The sequence below is a fragment of the Kogia breviceps genome, chromosome 6, assembly GCF_026419965.1.
Source record: "Kogia breviceps isolate mKogBre1 chromosome 6, mKogBre1 haplotype 1, whole genome shotgun sequence".
Taxonomy (NCBI): domain Eukaryota; kingdom Metazoa; phylum Chordata; class Mammalia; order Artiodactyla; family Physeteridae; genus Kogia; species Kogia breviceps.
Genome location: NC_081315.1, coordinates 125,885,084 through 125,907,465, shown reverse-complemented (window position 1 = coordinate 125,907,465; position 22,382 = coordinate 125,885,084). Strand labels below are relative to the sequence as shown.

Here is a 22,382-nt window from a genome sequence, read left to right as displayed (position 1 = left end):
TCTGACTCCTTCCTCACCCCCAAACCCCCATGTCCCTTCCTACTCCCCCAGACTAGGAGGATAGGAAACAGGAGGGGTAAGAACATTCTCAGCAGGCTGGTAGTGTGATGCGTGTCGCCCCGTTTGTGCCTGGCGGGTGTGTAAAGCAAGTTCTTTCCTTACGAGTAGCTCCATGATCCCGGCCGAGCGCCTTAACCGTGTGGCTTTTCCACTGACGTCGCCTTAATGTGAGTGACCATCTCCGGCCGGGTTATCCCCTTAGGGCCCCTTCCTCAGCTGCGGGCACTCTGACTGTTAGCTGTCGGCTCCTTTCTGCTAAGCTTCTTTTGCCGCCTTTGTGGTCCTCTTGAACAGGACAGGACCGAAACCAACCCCATGCCTCCGAAACTCAGAGAAGGCCGGCCGTCCTGTGCGGTGGGTGGCAGCCTCTCCTTCACTGCTCCGTCAGCGCGTCTAGCCAGCCTGTGTCTTGCCTTGTAGATTTTCCAGACAGGAATCGGACACCAGGGTACCGCAGCCCACCCCGGCCAGCAAACGCCAGCAGGCATACGCAGCGACCTCAGGCCGCTCTCTCTTACTTGAGTGAAGGGGGTGCGGGTGAAGGGATAAGAGTTATGTGGCCAGTTTGGGCACCTCCTTATACATTCGGCACATGCTCTAGTACAGACTGCTACAGGTGTGACCGTTTAACGTGAATTAGTTGATGTACGATTGGGAGGTAGGGGAGTGAAGTCAGTAAAATGTGCAGGTTGGACTGTTTTCGTGAACAAGTTCGCTTGGGTAAGGTGCCGGAATTATGGGAGTTGAATTTTGACCTTCAGCAGGGACGGAAGAAGCCCTGTGCTTGGCTCCTGCATGAGCAACCCTTTCGGTTGTTTTAGGGATATTGAAAATGGGCGCTTAGCCCCGAGGCGCTCTCCCTCGCCTTGGGCTGCTCTGGGCCCTTCAGCACCTCCCTTAGTACAGCCCCGTTGTCTCCATGACCCAGCTCCCGCTGTGCTGCCTCTGGGCCTCCACAAACCACCATTTTCCACTCAGCTCTTTCTGTGCTGCTTTAATGTTCTCAGAGGCAGCCTCCAGACTTGCTAGCCTGGCCTGTCCAAGTTACCTCCAGAGCTACCACTTCTTGATCTGGTTTGTGCTCTGGTTATAAAGTTACATAGGCTTGGAAGGGTCGGCCCCAACACTGTTCCTCCCCACATCCATGTCATTTTTAGCGTGTGGTCTTTCTGAACTGAGACTTCTTGGGAATGTGTGTGTCGATTTATAGCAGCAGCATCTGTACCTTCATTGGAATTTGCTGTCTTTGCCCTTCAGCTCAAACTTCATTTTAATATCCTATTTAGTTTTAAAGAAAATATGCTAACCTTTTAAAAAACCATATTTTACAGTATGCCTATCACAGCTCTCTGTTATTAGATAACATAACACTTATGTAATATATTATTACTTAACATAAAAGGAATCTGGTTGTATATATGGCTGGCCTCACATTATAAGGCCCATCTATATTCTGTCTTTGTAAGCACCAATACACAAGAATTTACAGCCTTTGTTTTTGGAAGGGAAAATAAAAATACAATACCAAAAGACATTTCTACTTTTCCACTTGAAATAGTTTTGTCTTAAAATAAATAAAAGTATCAGAATATAGTTTTGTTCTGCCCAGAATCTAAAGTGGCTTAGGGCTTCCCTGGTGGCGCAGTGGTTGAGAGTCCGCCTGCCGATGCAGGGGACACGGATTCGTGCCCCGGTCCGGGAGGATCCCACGTGCCGCGGAGCGGCTGGGCCCGTGAGCCGTGGCCGCTGCGCCTGCACGTCCGGAGCCTGTGCTCTGCAACTGGAGAGGCCACAGCAGTGAGAGGCCCGCGTACCGCAAAAAAAAAAAAAAAAAAAAAACAGTGGCTTAATATTTAAAAATAATGTTTCTTGTGTAATCACAGATTCATTAATTAGACGTATACCACAATTTCAGCATCAGTTATCCTCTAACCAATGTTTGAACCTGGCTCAGCAGTTCCCTTTCTTCAGAACAAATCCTTTACCTCCAGACCCTATTTCTAAGCTTCTGGTTTTTTTTCTCAGCCTTGAGGTTTAGGAAGCATGTCTGACTCAATTTACAGATGTTGTTTTGAGTATATTCTGGGTACCCACGGTATGTTTTACTTAGTCCAAGATTAGAGAGTCACTGTGCTTTAAATTACAGGCAAGAAATAAAAAATGGTTACACAGCAAAAACTTCAGATAACTTGCACATGGATTAGCCACCTTTGAAATATTCCTTATAGATGTTTCAACCCTTGCTTTCTTTATGCCACCAGTAAGCCCATCACTGCTCACACCATCTACCCATCTGTATTGGCATGTTCCTGAGGAATACACCCTGTTCTCAATATGAAGTTAAAATTTTATAAATCTGCACCAGAAATGTTATTGGATTTATTACAGAAGCCATAGAGAAATGATTTTTTTTTAAATCAATTGTTTACAATTTCCTCACCTTGTTCTTCACATCTATTAATACAGTTTTTGATTTTTCAAAGTTTTACTTGTTCTAAGATCATAGCAGTTAGCCTGCCCAAAGGAAAAAGGTATATAATTATTAGATTTGGGGCCTGGACTAAAGCCTAAGGAGTAGAAGAGTTGGAGAAACATGCATACTTTGGCCCATCAACCATCATGAAGCTGTTTTTTCTTGTATGACAAGGTGATGGGGGTGGGTGCATAGAGGGGAAACATTATTTCATGGTATTTACTTTATGTAAGCAGGTGTCCTCTATCTTCCTGAGTTCAGAATACTAGGCATGTGTTTAAGAGATGTGACTATTTTTTCAGATTTTGTTCTTATCAGCAGCTTCTCCAGGTGGAATGCTAATGATGGTTTTCTTTTTTTTATGAAGGGCAATCAGATTCTCAGTGGCCTCTCCATTGAAGAATATAAGACCACGCTGAAAATAATCAAGCAAGCTATTTTAGCTACAGACCTAGCACTGTACATTAAGTAAGTTTTAAGAGATATGCTGATCAATAGGTCTTGGATGTGTTTGCATTGTTTCAAACTTTAAAAATCCACACTGGGGTATTTTTCGATTATAAGGACAAATGTCCTGGCAAAGCTGTCTGTCAAACTATGGAGCAGTTTCTCAAAGGAAGCCAGAAAATTCGACTCCTTCCGCTTACTTAATGCTATAGAAATTACAGAATACAGAGTTATTTCTGATGTTTGTCTCTGAAATAATGCGCAAAGCCAATAACCATCTCAAGGTCATTCCAAGCTAGGTTGGCCAAGCTAAAGATTATATAGGCCATTTGCTTTTCCTCCTTTCCTTCTCTCCCCCAACTTCTGACCATTTCACAAGTCCTTTATACCGTCATCCAAGTTTACGTGGGCTGGAAAAGGAACTGAGTGCCAGACAAGTAAATTTTGTTTCTTTTTATTGGATTTTGGCAACAGGAGGATATTAATGCAGAACTTTAATGAAGTTAATGTTTCAAAAATTAAAGTATGCATTAGAGTGTATTAGGGATGTAGGTATGTTTGCATCGTTAAACTGCCTTTTCTAAAAGCAAGGAAAGACGTTGCTGCCTTTGGGCAAGCATTCGTTTCCCACACAGAGACTGAGGTCTTTGCTGCACGTTTGGGAGTGAGGGGCGCCCGGCAGTCACACTCAAGGGATTTCCCAGGAACACGGGCCTCTCCGCCTCTGTACAAGGATGTGCATTATGGTTTTAGCCACTCTTTCGAGAAGTGAAAACAAACAGAAGAGACACACAGAACCACATACCAGATATCCACTGCTGTGCATCTGAAAGTAACTACATCTAAAAGAGTCTGTTTCCTTGGATTTTGGAGCACTTTAAAGTTAATTAGGGTAAAAGAAAATATAGTAAATTTCAGTGTATTCAGAATGATTTGCAGAATAAAGATTATCAAATTACCAAGAATTTGAAAAATACCTGTAACCACAAAGACCTCCCGACCTTTCCAGGCCGCATGGGTCTCCCCTCTGAACCCTTTTGAAACCTCTTTTCATTTCTGGTGCTTAGTCATAGACGGGCAGCTTTGTTGTGTAAGTTTCTCTTACGTTTGTGTCTTCGACTAGATTTTAAACACTGTGAAAGGAACTCATGTCTAATAATTTCCCAAGATGCCTCACAATGTTGAGCACATAGAGGTATTCACTATACAGTGAATGAATATTAGTTTATACTTTACTGGGTCATTCTGTGCTTCAGAAGGACTTCACAACTTCATGGTGACAGAGTGATTGTTATGAACATTTTTTACCCTATACCATAATATATGTGAATGAGGTATATGAGATTAAACTGAAAGCATATACATCTTATTATGCCATACATAAAATTTCTTACATCATTCTTGGCATCAAACTTTTAACTCATATTGGTTCATTTTCTTAAAATCATGTTCAAGAATTGAAATTTCCATTCTTTGTGATTCATAGTTAAAAATGAGGTGAGATTTAATGTTTCAACCAAAGAATATGGTAGAAGAGAAGAAGGTAAGGTATTTAAGATTTTTAAATGATGATTTTTATATTGGATTCTAAGATGAGAAAAAACCATTAGAGATTTTTTTTCCCCCCAAATTTTACTCCATGAGTCTTTCTAGACCAAAGGGATAAGAGCTTGGGGGGCTCATCATAACTATGAAATATTTTTCTTTGTTTTAAAGGAGGAGAGGAGAATTTTTTGAACTTATAAGAAAAAATCAATTCAACTTGGAAGATCCTCATCAAAAGGAATTGTTTTTGTAAGTAGGATTACTATCCTTAAAGCTGAAGTTTTGCTACCTAATTAATTTTATTGCATTATTTGTTACAATGTGATGATCTTAGAGGCTGTCAGAATTCTTGAGTGTTGTACAAAAATGAATATTCACTTGAAAAGAAATGCATTTGCAAATTCAAGGGAATGAATCACTTTTGTCCTAGAAGGACCTTTACAATGTGGTAGAATATCAGTACCAGGCTATAGAGTTCCCTTGTTCATACAATTCTTTAGAATTGAAGACCTGAAAATAGCATCCTAAGGAATGTAGGAGCGAGGGCTTCCCTGGTGGCGCAGTGGTTGCGAGTCCACCTGCCGATTCCGGGGACACGGGTTCGTGCCCCGGTCCGGGAGGATCCCACGTGCCGCGGAGCGGCTGGGCCCGTGAGCCATGGCCGCTGAGCCTGCGCGTCCGGAGCCTGTGCTTCGCAACGGGAGAGGCCACAACAGCGAGAGGCCCGAGTACCACAAAAAAAAAAAAAAAAAAAAAAAAAAAGAATGTAGGAGCGAGAACATGGCTGTGAAGTGTTTACTTCTCTTACGTGATAGCAGAGTAGCGCAGTCAGAACTTAAGGGTTTCTGTTTTTCCTCACCTGTTCCTCTGTCCCTCCCTCCCATCCTTTGCTATTACTATCACTGCCTTTGTCATGACAAGAACTGGATCAATAAAAAAGAGCTAAGTGTCAATAATAAAGAAAAGATAGAGGTAGTAATACTAAGGATAGTGCTCTATTACAATTTTATAACCAACATTTCCTTAAATAGATTGGTATTACTTCACATGCAAACAAAGATGCAAATTATAAGGAAACATACAAATGCCCAGCTGCCTGTTCTGTATAGTCACGCTTCACCTAAGAGTCTCAACGTGTTTTTAGAACAGCGCCTTAGAAAAGTACAGACACGCTACTGTGATTCGTGAACAGTTTTTCTCATTGACAAAAGTGGAATCCGACCACAATTCCAAGTCTGTGCCACAGTTTTCACTGCTCCACTCTCCTAGCTTCCGACCTCTCGGCAGACAAGCACTCAAGACATCTAGCGCTTGCGTTGCCTCTTCCGGTCTTCACAGTCCAGACTGTAGTTAAGCTCACACAGGTGCATAGTCTCCTTTGGGGGAGGCAGTTTGTATTGGCAAGTGTTATTGAAATCCTTCATGATTAAAGGTTTCTCTGGTGCACTCATTACTTGCGAGAGAGTTGGTATAAGAGAGAGAATTAGAGGCAGAAAACCATTTTCTTTGTGGCCTAATATGGTTATAGGGAGAATGTACTTTTAGGTTGGGTTTCCCTAGAGGGACAAGTGATACAGTCCTTGACCTTGAGTGCTTCTGTATGACAGTGATGGCCTTATTGCCTATGTCTTCAAACAAATTAAAAGGATTAGATGGCAGGTATTTGGACCTGACGTGGGAAAACACGGCGCTAAAGACAGAGGTACTTGCATACAGCAGTCTTATGTAGTATTGAGCTCCAGAGCGCCTTGTCACGGACTCCAGACACCAGCATGGTGTCAACTTCTCTAACAAGCAAAGCAATACACGGCATCATCCTTTCATTTCCCTCTTTTCTCCAGCAGATACTGTTCAATAATTCAAAGGCTTTTCACATAGGAGTCACTACATGTGTTGAGTGAATTAGGATGACCCACCGTAGTTCTTGCTGTCACGGAACTCTTATCAGTAGGACAGCTGAAGTTACCCTTTAATGGTTAATTATTAGTAATCAATGTGTTTTCATCATACGGTCACTGAGATTGGAAGACCAAAGTAAAAAAAATAATAAGAGCAGGCAAGTTTTTGCTCAAAGGTTAATAATGACTCTCCTGCTGCTAATCTGGAGATAAATGAGGCAGTGTGAAGGCAAATTCCAGTAGTTCACTGGGTAACCAAAACAATGACACTGTGATATCACTGTATCAGCCCTGCTTCTGTGTGAATTCTATTTCTGCCTCTTTAGTCTATAAACTGCCATCCTCGTAGTTTAGAGGGTTTTGATTTAACTTTTTTATTAGTAACTATTTACTACGGTTTATATTCACATAAAAGTAAACAGGAGTATTGGGCTTCTTGTTCCCTTAACAGAGCGATGCTGATGACAGCTTGTGATCTTTCTGCAATTACAAAACCCTGGCCTATCCAACAACGGGTATGTTGCTTAGTGACGATAAAAGTAATAATTAAAAAGTCAAAATAAGAAAAATCTTTGCTCTTAAATGTACTTTTGGAAGTATTTGGGGAAATTTTAATCTAAATTTTAAGTAGTATTAAAAGCAGATAATTGGACATAAACAGGTTTTCTTTTTTAGAGGACTCGTTAGCACTTAATAATATTTGTAAGATATATTAAGAAAGAAAGCATCTATATTAACACAGCAAAACCCAGCTGTTGATAAAGCTTGATTCCAATACTACTGCTGGCTTAGTTGGGGATTTCTTTTTTAAACACATCCCTTTAATAATATTAAAGTTTAGAAGAAGCAAACTTAATTTTCTTACAGTTAGCGTATTAGGCTATACCTCAACTCTAAATAGGTGTTAACAAGTAGAACTTAAACACTTCTGGTGCTTAGAAGTATAGGACGTGTTGATGTAAGATGTCAGGAAGGATCTGATCAGGGCCTGTGGCTAGGAGGCTAGAAATACATCCTCTCTCTAAATAAGTAACTGCTGTAACATTTTGCAGAGGCGATAAAGGCCCTAAGCTAAAAGAAGGGGTGGGTATATATGCAATGATGTGTATGTTGTGGTTTTGATTTTTGAGATCACATCTTGAATCCTAAGTGTACTACCTGAGATTACTGACCACTGCTGTTGGTCACAGCTCTGGGCTGCATAGTCATGGAGCCCAGTGATGACAGGCTCATCTCATGAAACAAATGCTGAGAAAACAGTATCAGGAATGCACTCTCCAATGTGCCAAAGCTGACATGCCACAAGCACTCAAGAAATGTCTTTATAGACCTTCCTGCTCCATAATAAATAAGACTATACACCCATTTCCAAATAGAAAAGAGAATGGAAGAGGGAAGAATTTGTCTTTTCATTTACTCTTTCTTTTTTCTGAATGAAACCCTGAAAAAGTACAACAGTGAAGTTGGGGTCCAGACATAAAAAGCAATACTATAAAGCCTCTATAATTAAAACAGTTTGGTATTGGTGTCAGACCAGTGGAACATAATAGAACATTAAGAATTGCATAGAACGTTTAATATATAATAAAGATAGCATTTCAAATAACTGGGGGGGAGGAATAGACTTTACTAAATAATGTTAGGATGATTTTCCCATCTTCCATAGCCAGATGGCAAAAGACGAAATTGGATCTATTGTGCATACTTCCAAATGGGGCACAGAGTTCAGTGTAGAGAATTAAGCCATGCAAGTACTAAATAAAAATGTTTGTGGATTCTTTTATGAACAAGGAGTGAGAAAAGTTTCCTAACCATGGCTCAACATGCAGAATCAATAAAGGAAAAGATTGACATAGTTGATTACAAGAAAATTTAAAAATTAAGAAAATTTTTTTGCAAGGCAAAGACACTATAAGCAAAGAAAGACAATGAAAAACAGGTAAAAATATTTGCAACTTTTATCTGATAGTTAATATCCCTAATATTAAAGAACTTCTTGGGCTTCCCTGGTGGCGCAGTGGTTGAGAGTCCGCCTGCCGATGAAGGGGACACAGGTTCGTGCCCCAGTCCGGGAAGATCCCACATGTCGTGGAGCAGCTAGGCCCGTGAGCCATGGCTGCTGAGCCTGTGCGTCCGGAGCCTGTGCTCTGCAACGGGAGAGGCCACGACAGTGAGAGGCCCACGTACCACCACCAAAAAAAAAAGAACTTCTTAAAAATAGAGAAGAAAAAGGCCAACAGCCCTACCGGAAAATGGGCCAAAGATTTGAACAAAAAGTTGACAGAAAAAGAAATGTGAATGGCTCTTATTCATTTGGAAAGGTTCTCAGAACCTCAATCATAAGGAAAGATGCAAGTTAAAACTACACTGACACATGGAACTTCCCTGGCAGTCCAGTGGTTAAGATTCCGTGCTTCCACTGCAGGGGGCAGGGGTTCGATCCCTGGTCAGGGAACTAAGATCCTGCATGCCACGCGGCTGAGTGGCCTTAAAAAAATGAAACAGGGCTTCCCTGGTGGCGCAGTGGTTGAGAGTCCACCTGCCGATGCAGGGGACACGGGTTTGTGCCCCGGTCCGGGAAGATCCCACATCCACATGCCGCGAAGCGGCTGGGCCCGTGAGCCATGGCCGCTGAGCCTGCGCGTCTGGAGCCTGTGTTCTGCAATGGGAGAGGCCACAACAGTGAGAGGCCCGCGTACCGCAAAAAAAAAAAAAGAAAAGAAACAAAACAAAAAAACCACAAATGGGCAGAAACTAGAAACAATCCAAAAGTCTCTCAACAGGAGCGTGGATAAATGTATTGTAATACACTACTCCTTCACACAGTGGAGTACTGCTCAACAGTGAAAAGAAAGTGAAACTGATACAGGCAACTACATGGATTAGTCTCATCAAAGCTAAACTGAGCAAAAGAAGCCAGATACAAAAGAATACTCTTATGTCATTTATGTGGTGTTCTGGAAGAAGCAAAACTAATCGATAGGATAGCGGTTGGGTGGGGAGGGAGGGAAGAAGGTGCAGGGATTCACTGTGAAATGGCCTGAGGGCACCTTCTGGGTGACAGAAATATTCTGTTTCTTGGATGGGGTGTGTGTTACCTAGTTACATGCATTTATTAATATACTGAACTGTATACCCATGGTCTATTCAATTCACAGTATGTAAATTCTACTTCATTTAAAAACACTGAGACACCATTTCTCAATTGTCCGATTGGCAAACACACAAAGGTTTCACAATATACTCTGTTGGGGAAGCTGTGGGAAAAAAAGGAATGCAAAATACTATAACCCTTTGGAAGTATATGAATACACAAATTCATTACCATTACTCCTAAGAATGTTATCCCAAAAATGTGCTGGCAAGAATATAAAAAGACATTTACAGCCTATTCATTTTAGTGCTATTTGTAATAGCAAACACTGGAAATAACCCAGATGTTCATTAATAGGTTACTGATTGAATAAATTGTAGTACATTTACATGATGAATCCTTTGCAACAGCAAAAAGAAATGAGAATTCTCTATATACTACTAGGGAGTGATTACAAAGATATAAGTTTAAAAAAAAAAGCAAGGCAGAGAAAAATGGGTATGGTATCCTACCATTTATCTGAGAAGGGGATGAAATAATATATGTACATATTTGCTTATATTTTTAAAAAATAGAAGGATTAATCACAAAAATGTTAATTATTTCCCTCAGGGGAAGGAGGGAATAAGATAGAGGGAACAGAGATATAAGCTAGAGTTGCTTGCATGTACTTGTTTTGTAGATTTAATTTAGGAACCATGTAAACTGCTCTTATAAAATAAATTGAATTTTTAAAAAATCACTTAACCTTGAAAGTAAAATGAAACAAAATGATTTTGGTTGCAGAACCACACTGAGAGGGACTGTTTTATTCCAAGTGACATTAAAACAGTAATTTGACCGTATAACTCTGGTGAGATGTACACTGAGAACAAAAAGAATTCCCCAAAAAAGAAACCTTTAAAACTGTTTTTAATCATATTAGTGGTAATTTTGTATAGATATTCAGTCACCATTGTGGGTGATGTGGGATAAAAGCAAATGAAAAATTATATTGGTATTGTTGAGAAGTAGGATTTTCAGTATGAGTGAAAAGATAAAGATCTAAGGTGGATAAGGTTTTTGCAGAAATCCTGTAGTCCTGAATTTGAATAGGAAATACCGTATAAACTTATGTTGTATCTTAGCTCCATCCATTAAAAGGGCTTAAAAATAATGATCACCCTGGTAGTAATGAATGAACCTAGTGCCCAGATTGAGGTTTCCAAATACCTCAGTTTAAAGGAATTAGGGCTCCACAATGAAATGGCTGATTGCAGTTCCAAAGCAATGAGCCTAGAACATAAGATGAACCTAGAACATCTTGTTACAGCAGAAAGCAAGGAAGCTATCAAAGACTGATGAAGCCATGTCAAAAGAACAAAGCCAACTTAATATGCTCTCAACTGGCCAAAATGGAACAATGTCTGAGTGTCAGTGAGGATTGAAATATATTATGATGTTTAAATCCAAGAGTTCAAAATAATAATCAAAATAATAAAACAAAACCTTCCATAGCCATCTTTGGTGGATGCTCGAGAACCAAGTTATTTTTTTTTTTAATAGTAACTAAAGTAGAGAAAATCAAGTATTTCTCATGCTTTACTTATACAAATTGTACTTGAGGGCAGGGGTCCCCAACCCTCGGGCCAAGGACTGGTACTGGTCCGTGGCCTGTTAGGAACCGGGCCTCACTCACAGCAGGAGGTGAGCGGCGGGTGAGCAAGCGAAGCTTCATCTGTATTTACAGCCGCTCCCCATCACTCCCGTTACCGCCTGAGCTCTGCCTCCTGTCCGATCAGCAGCGGCATTAGATTCTCATAGGAGCGTGAACCCTACTATGCTCTGCGCATGCGAGGGATCTAGGTTGCGCGCTCCTTATGAGAATCTACTGCCTGACGACCCGAGGTGGAGCTGAGGTGATGCTGGCTGCAAATACAGATCATCACTAGCAGAGAGGTTTGACTGCACAGAGACCATCATCAATCAGTTGCTTGCAGACTCATATCAGAACCCTATCAGTGAGTGGCAAGTGAAAACAAGCTCAGGGCTCCCACTGATTCTGCATTCTGGTGAGTTGTATAATTACTTCATTATATATTACAATGTAATAACAGAAATAAAGTGCACAATAAATGTAATGCAGTTGAATCATCCCAAAACCATCCCCACCGACCCTGGTCCGTGGAAAAATTGTCTTCCACGAAACTGGTCCCTGGTGCCAAAAAGGTTGGGGACTGCTGCTTTAGGGTAACTAAATAATTGATATGGGGAACTTTATTTTATTTCAGCTATAAAGGAAAAAGGAATGATTGCTTTGCATATTACCTTTTTGCAGCCTCTTAATTAGTGAATCTAGACAAAGATCATGAAGGGTTGTTAATCTCACAAAGAGAGGCAAACAGGCATTATACAGCCCTTGAGAGAAGTACAGGGCACTGCCTGTGAAATAGTCGTGGCAAAAAAAAAAAAAAATTCAAGTCTCAACCTGATCAAGTGTCTAGATCTCATTACTGGTGTATGGAAATACAGGAGGGTATAGAGAAACATTAAATTTCATCATGCGAACACAATCAACAAAATCCAGACAGTGGAATACTGCAGGATAAACAACCCAGTTTATTCAACAACAACCAAAATTATAAGGAATATTTTTAAAAAGAGAAGAGGAGGAACTGGTAGATTAAAAGAAACCTAAAAGGCATATCAATCAGTCTCAGTATATGGACTTATTTGATACTGTGTTTTACACAGCACCTCATACAACAGATGCTTAATAAATATATCATTGATTATGCATACAGATGGGCACACGGTACTTTTTTCCCACTAATTGCTGAAGTTGAAATAATGTTGCTTTTTTCTGTGTCATTATAGAAGACTACAAACTCTAGCCTTTGTGATTAGGTACACATTAAAACAAGTAAAATTTCTATTAGTTGTTACTGCTTTATTCTAATTTTACTGATGTGGTTGAAAGCTACAGCTTTGATAGATTTTATTATCTTCATTTAAAGTGTCTGTATTACAGAGTAATATGCTTTTATTTACCCAAACTTAGTCTGTTATTGATTTCAGATAGCAGAACTTGTTGCCACTGAATTTTTTGACCAAGGAGACAGAGAGAGAAAAGAACTCAATATAGAACCTGCTGTAAGTATGAGACCTTGCTGGTAGGAATTACTCATATACATTTTTTATTGTAGACTCTTTTTATGCTTCTGTGAGATCTTAGGAACAGAATTGCTCATTATTTTTAAAAACTTTTATTAGAAGATTATACGTTTGCTACAGAAAACAAGCAAATAACAAGTCATCATATTGTACCTATATTTTGTAATTTACTTTTTCCATTTAAATGTCATAAGCCACTTTTCATTCTAACAGATGCTCTCTTATATATCATATATAATGGTTACATGAAATAGATGTAACCATAATTTACTTTTTGGTACAATGTTTGCAGAGTTCACTATTACAAACAGCACTTTGATAAACATCTTTGTTGCTAAACATCTGTGGGCCATTTTTCATTACCTTGTTAGGATAAATTCCAGAATTGCTGTGCTGTAGGGCACACAGATTTTAAAGATTTTTTTGATACATACTGCCTTTTTGTATCGTGTAGGGAATCTCGAATACAAGAAGATTCTTCTTAAACCACTGGAGAAGTTTTTCCTGGAAATGAAGCATAGAATCTTTTTTTTCCGGTTCAAATGAACATTTATTGAGGCCACATTAAATGGGACACGGTTACGAGATGCCCCTCCTCCACCTGTGTAGCTTTTTATCCTCCACTGGGTACATCCTATGTCTCACTAGTCTTTTGCAGTTATTCAGTCTCCTCTTATGTAGTAGGTGGGCTTGTTCAGAAGCTCAGAATCTTCTCAGAAAATGGTGGGCAGCAGAGTGAGGGCCGCAGCTAATGGAGAATTTGCTTCATTTTAGACAAGCGCTGAGACCGACTCTTTGCTCCCCATGGAGGTGCTGGCTTGTCCGCTGCACCTGTCATGAGCTCCTGGGAATAAGCAGCAGGGACATCTGCATAAGCTTCACTCAAAAAGCTCTCTGTGTGAATTGAACTGTAATCAACTGTGGCCTCAGTGGCTTTTTCCACAAAGCTGAGTGTTTGATTCCGCATCAGTTGACGGTTTGAAAGCATGTGTGTTCTCCAAACACATGTCAGCAGTGGACTCTAGGTCAGTGCTTGACTGTAGGTCAGCAGTTGATTCTAGGTCAGTGATCACTTCTGGGGGTCATGTGGGGAAAGTCACAGCCGGGGCGAACACGGGAGAGAGGACCAGGGCCTTCCTGAGTGTGGTAAGAAGGCAGGTAGGCAGGTATCTAGCCTTCCTCAGCTAACCCAGTGATTCATCTTTTTAGAGCCAACTTGCATTGTGTTCTTAAGTAAATGCAGATCTGTGTGTGTCTGTTTCTGTTTTCAGGACCTAATGAACAGGGAGAAGAAAAACAAAATCCCAAGTATGCAAGTTGGATTCATAGATGCCATCTGCTTGCAACTGTATGAGGTATTTATTATGAAAAGTACTAGACTTGCTAAACTTTGACCATGTTATGAATTAAAACCTAAAGTAAATCGAAGCAACTAACACTAACAGGCGTATATTTTTTACATCTTAATCAACAAACTAGAAATAAAATTATCAGAATTATTTCTTTTGCTAATGAACATGCTGTTTGAACTGAATAAGGAACACATTTTATATTTACTGTTTCTCAAAAATGTTTAATTATTAATGTATAACTACCTAGTGAGTGCCTACCATGTGCTGGGCTCCAGCAAATTCGTGTAGGGAATGCTAAGAAAAGTCATGTGCCAGTGCTACCCTCAAGGAGGTATACTGTGCATACTCTATGTTCTTTTTAAGAGCATATTCTTTTTAAGTCTGACTTTTGGCCTAAATAAGGAAAAATAGTTATCTAACTTTTTCTCATTGTCATAGTGTGGCTTAAGAAAATTTTTATGACGATTAAAAGAAGGCAGCTAGAATATTGCAGGGTCCCATTTCCATATACCTGTTGGCTTGGGGTTTTGTTTGGGGTTTTTTTTTTTTGCTTATTTATTTATTATTTTGGTAAAGATATTCTCCCTAAAACATCCAATTTACTAGTTTAGATGTTCATGCCCCAAATACATAACGTAGATGCTGTCCTTGTCTTTAGAAATTTAAACAGGAAACTGTCTTTAAGATTTAAGTATTTGGGAAAAGAACATTTATCGTAGAGTAATCACAGACTGTCAAGACCAGAAGAAACCCTAGAAATCTTCTAATCCAGACATTTCACGGATTCCGTCATTGAATCTGTAAAAAGTCCAACTTCCAGGGAGATGCAACGTTTGTCCCAAACAGGTAGTTAGTGGCAGAACTGTATATAGAATCCAGTTCTCAGCCTGAGTCCAGGGTTCTAGCCAGCTGGATGAATTTAAGAAAAAAGCTGTGGCTGAGGAGGGAAGGACAGAAGAGTCAGCAAAAGAAAACAGGACAGAAGAACATTGGGTGTCAGGCCTCTGCACCACTGTCTCCCCACCTTTCTCGGCAAATCTGTGCAGAAGTGTGTTCAGAGCAGTGTCTCCAACATCCCTGAATATCTCATTCTTTCCATAACAGATGCTTTTCTTGTGGATTGGATCAGTAGTTCCTCAGTTGTAGACACTAATGTCTCTCTTGATTTTTTTCCTCATGCCTGTAAATATAGTCAAACTAACAGTCAAATCACCCATTATAGATTTCATCCTTCTACATTTCCTATTTGTGCAAGGATTCATTTTATTTGACTCTCCTGTTGAATTCTATTTGATATAGACATGCATTTTTACCATTATTACAGAAGTAATATGTTGTTATAGAAAAATCAGAATACAAAGAAGCAAAAAGATAAAATCACTTATAATTCTACTACTCTTGAGATAACCACTGTTATCTCCCTTTCAGTGCATATGCTTTACGACATTTTCATATATTTTTCATGTAACAAAAATTGCTCTTTGCAATCCATAATATAAGATACATCTTTCTGTTTCAAATGTGTTTCTATGACATTTTTAATGGCTGCCAAATAGTAACACAAAATTCCTAACCCCGCTGTTGGGTATTTAAGTCATTTTCAATGTTTGTCTATTACAAAGAGATCTGCAGTGAACATTCTTGTAGCTAAATATTTATGGCACTGTAGTTGGTAAATAATGTTTAGTTACATTAAACATATACATATAGTTATAAATTAACCTTTATTATAATCTTGGATAAAAATCTACTTAAGTACATTGAATAAAGTCATTTTATAGAAAAACAGAAAAACTAAGCAGCTCTCAAGGCAGTCAACACTTAGGGAGAACCATTTGCACTACATACAAGCAAATGGATAATTTCTCTGCAAAGCCGATTCCACACAGATCTGTCTCCATAGCTCAATAATGTTATTTTGGAATGTGCTTGCTCTCTCTCTCTCAGCATGTTCTCCCTGTCTGTATAGCTTAAGAGGAATCATTCATAAATGATCTGTGCTCACACAGTTTGTGAGAATCCCAACAGTGGGCCTGCTTATGAAGTGAGTGTACAGTGTGGCCCTTTGCATCCTAGCTGCCATCTAGTTGTTGGCTTTCTTTTCTTTCTTTAGGCCTTGACCCACGTGTCGGAGGACTGTTTCCCTTTGCTGGATGGCTGCAGAAAGAACAGGCAAAAGTGGCAGGCTCTTGCGGAACAGCAGGAGAAGACATTGATTAATGGGGAAAGCAGCCAGGCCAAGCGGAGCTGAGTGGCCTATTGAGGCAGAGTTGAAGTTTACAGATGGCGTATTCTGCAGTATGCCTAGTTTTGCTATACACTGTACAGATTTGGTGTATACTTTGCCACTGCTGTATTTTTATTTTTGCACAACTTTTGACAACACAGCATGAAATGTTTTTAGAGGACTATTGCATACTTTCTGTATATTTGTTTTATGCCACTGAACTGAGATTATCAATGACACCTACTCTTAGCACATGGATAAGAGCTCTGTTTGTGATATTTTGTGTACTGCGAGGTACAAGTTGCATTCTTGCACTGAGGCTGGGTTTTTTTGGGTTTTTTTATTTTTTCTTGCTGAGGATTTTAAATAATTGGCTTCGTGTTTTCTGAATTACCAATCTTTCAAGAATGTTTGGAATCGTTTTTCTTAAAAACAGGCTAGGAGCAAAGTGAATATATTCTGTGACATTTAAAACCTTCATAGAATAGAGAAAAATATTGGCTGAGTGGATTTTAAGAGGAATGGGGTATATTTGTCAACACTGTATTACCTTAAGAAAAAAAGTTAAAATTCTAAACAAATGGAAAGTACTATAAGGTAGTACTGTAAAGAAAAGGCATTATTTAATTATTTTGATTTTTTGTTGTTGTTAGAGAACAGGCAGGAGAGAAATTTCTCATTTCAATGCAATAAATCTATCCAAAGGCTACCCATAAACTCGCTTTGATCTAACCTACCTGATGGAAAGCAGGGGAAACCTTGGGAGAAGATCCAGTCGCTGCCTTTACTGAGGGATGAGTGTGACGCAGAGATGGAACAGCCAGGGATGGCTGCCAGTGAAGAGAACGTTCCGCTGGAAGACACTTCTGACAGTCAGTGAGTGTTCTGAATACTGAACTTCCTTTTTAAAATACCTTCCTTATCGTTCACCTTATAAGCCACAGCTTGTAAGTCAACACTTTAAAACTCAACAGGAGAGCGAGAAAAAGTGATCGTGGGAGCATTGGCCTGAAGTGAGAGATGACTGTATAGGATAAGAGGGTACAAAGTGAATCATATGTTTTTCTGTTTGTTAAATGGAGCAGAGAGAAAAGTGCAAACAGCAAAGGGCTATCCTTGATATTAGGGTCAAAAATTAAATCGAGGGAACAATATGGTAAGAAACCTTAAGCTTGAGTAAACTTAGCAATATTGAGTTTGTGACTGAGAAACTGCCATATTTTGGTTTACAGGACTAGTCAACCCAGAATCACAGAAGTTTGGGTATGCACCCTAAACACTGGCCCTGAGCTCGTAGTTAGTGGTATCTACTTCTCACAGCTTTTAGTACATTTAGAAAATGTTAACATTTTCTTAGAATTTGAGCCCATTTAATTGAATTCCCACTGTACATGTGTGCCCCTAAAGACACTTGTATTACATATTGGAGAAGTAAATAATGAACTGAGAACATAGTTCAGGAGAAGAAAATCTGCTCTAAATATGCAATAATGTTTGTGGGCAAGAGTAGGAAGAGAGGTATTTGTTTGATCTGTTCACCCCCTTCCCCACCCCTGAATAAAGTTTCTGAGTTTCTATAACTAGTTTGTATAGAAAAGCCCTTGGGGATATGATAATGCAGCATTCTCAAAGACTTTTCATTAAAACATGTTTTCCATTCATAACCATTTGTTCCCTAGACTACCTAAAATTCAACATATTCATTAAGTTTTTAAAATTCTGAGTGTGTATATGTATCTTGACATAAAGTGGCTTTATTCTTACCCTTCAGGTTTTAAAAAGAAAACAAAACCAATTGTATTGCCATTACTTTGTAGCGGCAAGGGATATGTATTACTGTTGTGACACCTGTATTTTCAAGATGTTATTCTATTTTATGTCATACACATGAGATCTGTGAGGTTGCCTCTTGGTGGCACTGGTCTGTAACTTACAAAGACTGTCACTAAAATAACGTACCTACATACTGGTGTACACCCTATGCATGCGGACACAATTCCTTAGTACAGAAAAATTGTCTGAAGAATAGCAGTCTTTAATAACCTATCTTTTTGCCGTACACATTGTGATTTAGCAGTTATGCTAAAATCTGTAGTCAAATACTTTAGTAGTTTGTTTAGAGCCCTCTAATATATGTCACTGAGATTTTTAAAGACGCAGTAGACTATGTACAGAGGATTTGTATGTGTGTCATTTTAACAAGCAAGAAGGTGTATTTAGATTATAAATTTCTGGTTTACTTTTAGATAATGGCTTATTTTACCTTACTAGTTTAGAAACTGAAAGAAGTGGGGCAGTGCCATACCTATTTCATTTTTGGGTAGTTTAGTTCATACAGAAGAAGAGTGCTTCTTTAGGACTGGTTACTTGGTTCAAATAATTCTTAATTTTTTAGGAAAATCATTCCATGCATGGATTATTACCTGGTACATGGGCACGAATTTTCTTCTTATGTGAATATTTCCTTTCCGGTATTCTCTCAAGTTGAAAAAAATATATATATGTAGTCTTCTCTCACTCTACCCTATATTTATATTACCTGTAACCTAGCAAGAAGTTGTTCTTGCTCTAGATTAGTTTGTTTGTTTTCATTATAGCCGAGTACCCTGATACCATTTCATTTCAATTTTCAGCCCCAGAAGTTCCCACTATTTTACTAAGTTGTGAGAAGATGTCTATAAAATTACCTGGTCTTGTACTTTTCACAGGATTGGCCTTTGCCAGCCACAATCCTGGGTGAACTTGTGTAAGTCTCTTTAACCTCTGTGAGTGTGAACAAGTTGTGCTGTTGAAGGAGTTATGTTTGGGCTAAGCTTATCTCAGAGGAGGATGTCACAGAAGGCAGCTACTGTGTAAGCCCTAATGGGCCCTGGAGACCACTGTCAGAAATGGGATAGCAGGCCACAGAGCAAGGTATCTAATCCCTTAAATCATTTCCTGTGTTGAGTCTCCAAGACTGAGAAAAAGATAGTACATTTCTTTGGCTTCTCATGCAGATCACTAGATGTGTGAGATTTAGAGCTGTTTGAGCACCTCATCTCATGGTACAAACCCTGGACTATGATGTTTCACCACTGATCTCTTTACTGTGAAGAATGGTGTCCTTCCGTAGGAGTGCTGGAGAAAAGAAAGTGTATGAACGTGTACTGGAAATAATGGATTGCGGGAGGAAACTGGTTACAGATATATTCTTGCCTAGCAGTGAAGTGCCTTTATTTTCAGCACAGAGCACAAATGTTAGACCTACTCCAATCTGATGTTCAATTTTCCTGTGTTTTCCACCTGATTGTACTCCTAAAGCTTTACAGGCCATCAAAAGAAATGCTATTTGTTTTGTTTTACAAGATTGATTTAAGAAGGCGGGGGTGGGGGGATGTAACTGCTCTCCTCTCCTGGGAACAACTACAGTTAAAACAAGGTAGGATAACGTAACTGCTCAGTGTTAGACATGCCTCGATCCACCTTTTATTGAGTTCCTGCTGCATGTCAGGCACTGTGCTCCACTGGGGAGAGAGAGCAGTGACCTCAAGGGGCTCACAGTCTCTGCAGGGAGTGCTGGATAAGACACTTACCAGCTTCTGATCCTGCCGATTTAAAGTGAAAATACAGGGTACAGTTATCACTTTCATTCCGTCTATAACATATGTATTACATCGTTTTCCAAGGACCTTCTTTACCTGGAACTTATTAAGAATCTGTCAGTCAGTGAACATCTTGTCTTCTTGCAAGCATGAAATCACTTAGCCTGCTGATAGCTTAGAGAACACCTTATGTAAGTAAGGAGTCATATATGCCACGATGTAGATTATTTTTCCATATGCCAGCCAGGTAGAGACTACTCAAGAGTTCTCTTAGACTCTTAAATTGCACACAGTTTTGGACCCCTTCTGCTCCAGCGTAGGGAGTGAGGAAGAAAGTATTAAAGCTCACTTTGCCCTTCCACGTGCTTCTCGAAAGTCTGCGTAAACATATCTAAATAGATGTTGAACACCATGTAAATAGTTGAAAATATAAATTTCTATTTCAGTTTAAGAAAAAGCTTATGAATCATCACTAGCCACTGTTAATATCTATTTGTATTCTTATACCTTTTCAATACATTTGAACAAATATATAGTTTCGGGCACTATTTTTGTACTAGGATAAAGGAGTTACTATGTATATTATGTTTAGCTTTTAAGTCATTTTAAATAATTGTGAATGTTGATTTCTTGTCTTTCCTCTCCCCCCACGAGAACCCTTTCATGTGACTCTCCTATGACAAAATCACTTTAAAGGAACACTTACCCACCTACGATCCCTATAAAGTCAAGAGACGGTCAGGGTGGTTTTCCACTGCACAAACTCTTCGCTTGTCAGTTGCCTCCTCATTTTGCCATGCTTTGTAAGAATAAAAAGAAGAGTGAACAAGCAGTTATGAGTGTTGTGTGATTATTAGGGACTCTGAATTTTAGGCAGGGAGAATGGGCCCAATAGTTTGAGAGACTTTAATCAAGCTAACCTGTGGTCCTATTAGCTGAAAAAAATGTGGTTTAATAAACTCCTTTCTTTCCTCAGCCTAGACACCTCAGTAATAGTCTTTTTGTTAATATTCTCTGCTCCCAGTTTGAGGGCAACATTCTCCATACACCTCACCACTTCTCAAGTCCCTAACGATTCTGTAGAGGGTGATGATTGTTACCATCCTCAGGCTGCATGCCGAGCTAAGGCTTAGGAATTAAATACTTGCCAAATGGCATGAGCTGGATTCGATCCCAGATCTGTCTAGTTTGAAAGCAGGTATTTATTCCACTTAATTCTCTTTTTGAATTTTAATAGTAAAAGGTCCCAAATCCACTCTTAGTGGATCAAATGGGCTACCTAGAAGCATTAGATACAAGATTTCCCAAACCCAGCAGATTTGGTTTTGTTTGGGATTTTAGAGTTAACGTTCCTTTAGTTCCTCTAGTAATAGCTAATGGCATGCCATCACAGAATCCCAGGTACCACCGTGCTTCAGTGCTGCTAGTCTAGAGGCATGGAGGTATAATTAAATGCAAGATTTCTGACTCATTATTTAGTTTTGCCACTAGACAAGCCCTCTTTCACGTGGAGCAGAATATCTAGGCTATGCCTAATTCACAAAGCTAAAGGCAAAAGTAAAATGAAAGCTCATGTAAAACAATATTTTAGATCTTCTGATCACTAGAGTGCACCACAGTTTCAGTTGTATTTAAAGAAGTAATCTTACTGGGTACAAACACTGAATAAAACTGCCAACAGAAGTACTTTCTAAGGGTGCTCTACCAAGTCTGTTAGAATGAGTAATGCACTTGGAGGAGTGTATGAAGGCAGGACCATGTCCTATCATTATTTCCTCTGTTGCTTTTTTTTTTTTTTTTTTTTTTTTTTGTGGTACGTGGGCCTCTCACTGTTGTGGCCTCTCCCGTTGCGGAGCACAGGCTCCGGACGCGCAGGCTCAGCGGCCATGGCTCACGGGCCCAGCCGCTCTGCGGCATGTGGGATCTTCCCGGACCGGGGCACGAACCCGTGTCCCCTGCATCGGCTGGCGGATTCTCAACCACTGCGCCACCAGGGAAGCCCTCCTCTGTTTCTTAAACCTCTGCTTCTCTTTTTCTGTTCTGGCTCCATTCATAAGGGCTTCAAACATACTTGATTCTCCCCTGCCCTAAGAACACCTACCTGAATCACACAGCCCTCCCACCAGCATCTCTGTACTCTGTCTTGTACTTGGAAGGTACTCAACAAACACTGAATGAAAGACTAGATTTCTATCCTTTCCCATTTGACATAAAATTGAATTTTTTATAAAGAAAGGAGAAGGTAATTCCAATGAAGGACAACAGAAAACTCAGTACAGCATTTTTAGAAATTCTCAGTTGGAAAAGAGCTGAATTTTAAGATGAAAAAAAAAAAAAAACTGAGTAAAACAATTTGGGGTAAGAATATTTGTTTTCTATTGTGAAAAATTAGTTACCAGGCTTTAATTCATAAATTGATAACCATTGGTGGAGTTACTCCCAGTTTTACCATATTACTAGGAGCCAAGCCAAAATTCATAAATGCTAGAGGCCAATGATCTTGCAGAAAAGACAAGATTTACATTTAAAAATAAAAATAAGCAAACAAAAGT

The 22,382-nt window shown here is 39.5% G+C and overlaps 1 protein-coding gene and 1 long non-coding RNA gene across 12 annotated transcripts in view; one reads left to right on the top strand and one right to left on the bottom strand.

Moving 5' to 3' along the window:
- The window catches only part of PDE5A (phosphodiesterase 5A), a 146,070-nt gene extending 125,408 nt beyond the window's left edge, over nt 1-20,662 (top strand). For all 5 annotated transcript variants that reach the window (XM_059066196.2, XM_067036581.1, XM_067036580.1 and 2 more), the window contains 6 exons: nt 2,901-3,001; nt 4,697-4,774; nt 6,875-6,938; nt 12,575-12,649; nt 13,942-14,025; nt 16,136-20,662. In XM_059066196.2, the coding sequence (XP_058922179.1) occupies nt 2,901-3,001; nt 4,697-4,774; nt 6,875-6,938; nt 12,575-12,649; nt 13,942-14,025; nt 16,136-16,273 (540 nt within the window). In that variant the 3' untranslated portion in view covers nt 16,274-20,662. The remainder of the gene's footprint in view (nt 1-2,900; nt 3,002-4,696; nt 4,775-6,874; nt 6,939-12,574; nt 12,650-13,941; nt 14,026-16,135) is intronic.
- LOC136794402 (uncharacterized) overlaps nt 11,023-22,382 on the bottom strand; it is a 70,329-nt gene continuing 58,969 nt past the window's right edge. Inside the window, exons 3-7 of one of the 7 annotated variants that reach the window (XR_010841143.1) lie at nt 20,537-20,629; nt 19,822-19,932; nt 16,987-17,102; nt 15,047-15,202; nt 12,094-13,944 (exon numbers count right to left, since the gene is read on the bottom strand). This is a non-coding gene — a long non-coding RNA (uncharacterized lncRNA). Of the gene's footprint in view, nt 13,945-14,750; nt 14,932-15,046; nt 15,203-16,986; nt 17,274-19,821; nt 19,933-20,536; nt 20,630-22,382 lie in introns of all 7 variants that reach the window. The other 6 variants (XR_010841145.1, XR_010841144.1, XR_010841139.1 and 3 more) reach the window with 6 other exon arrangements.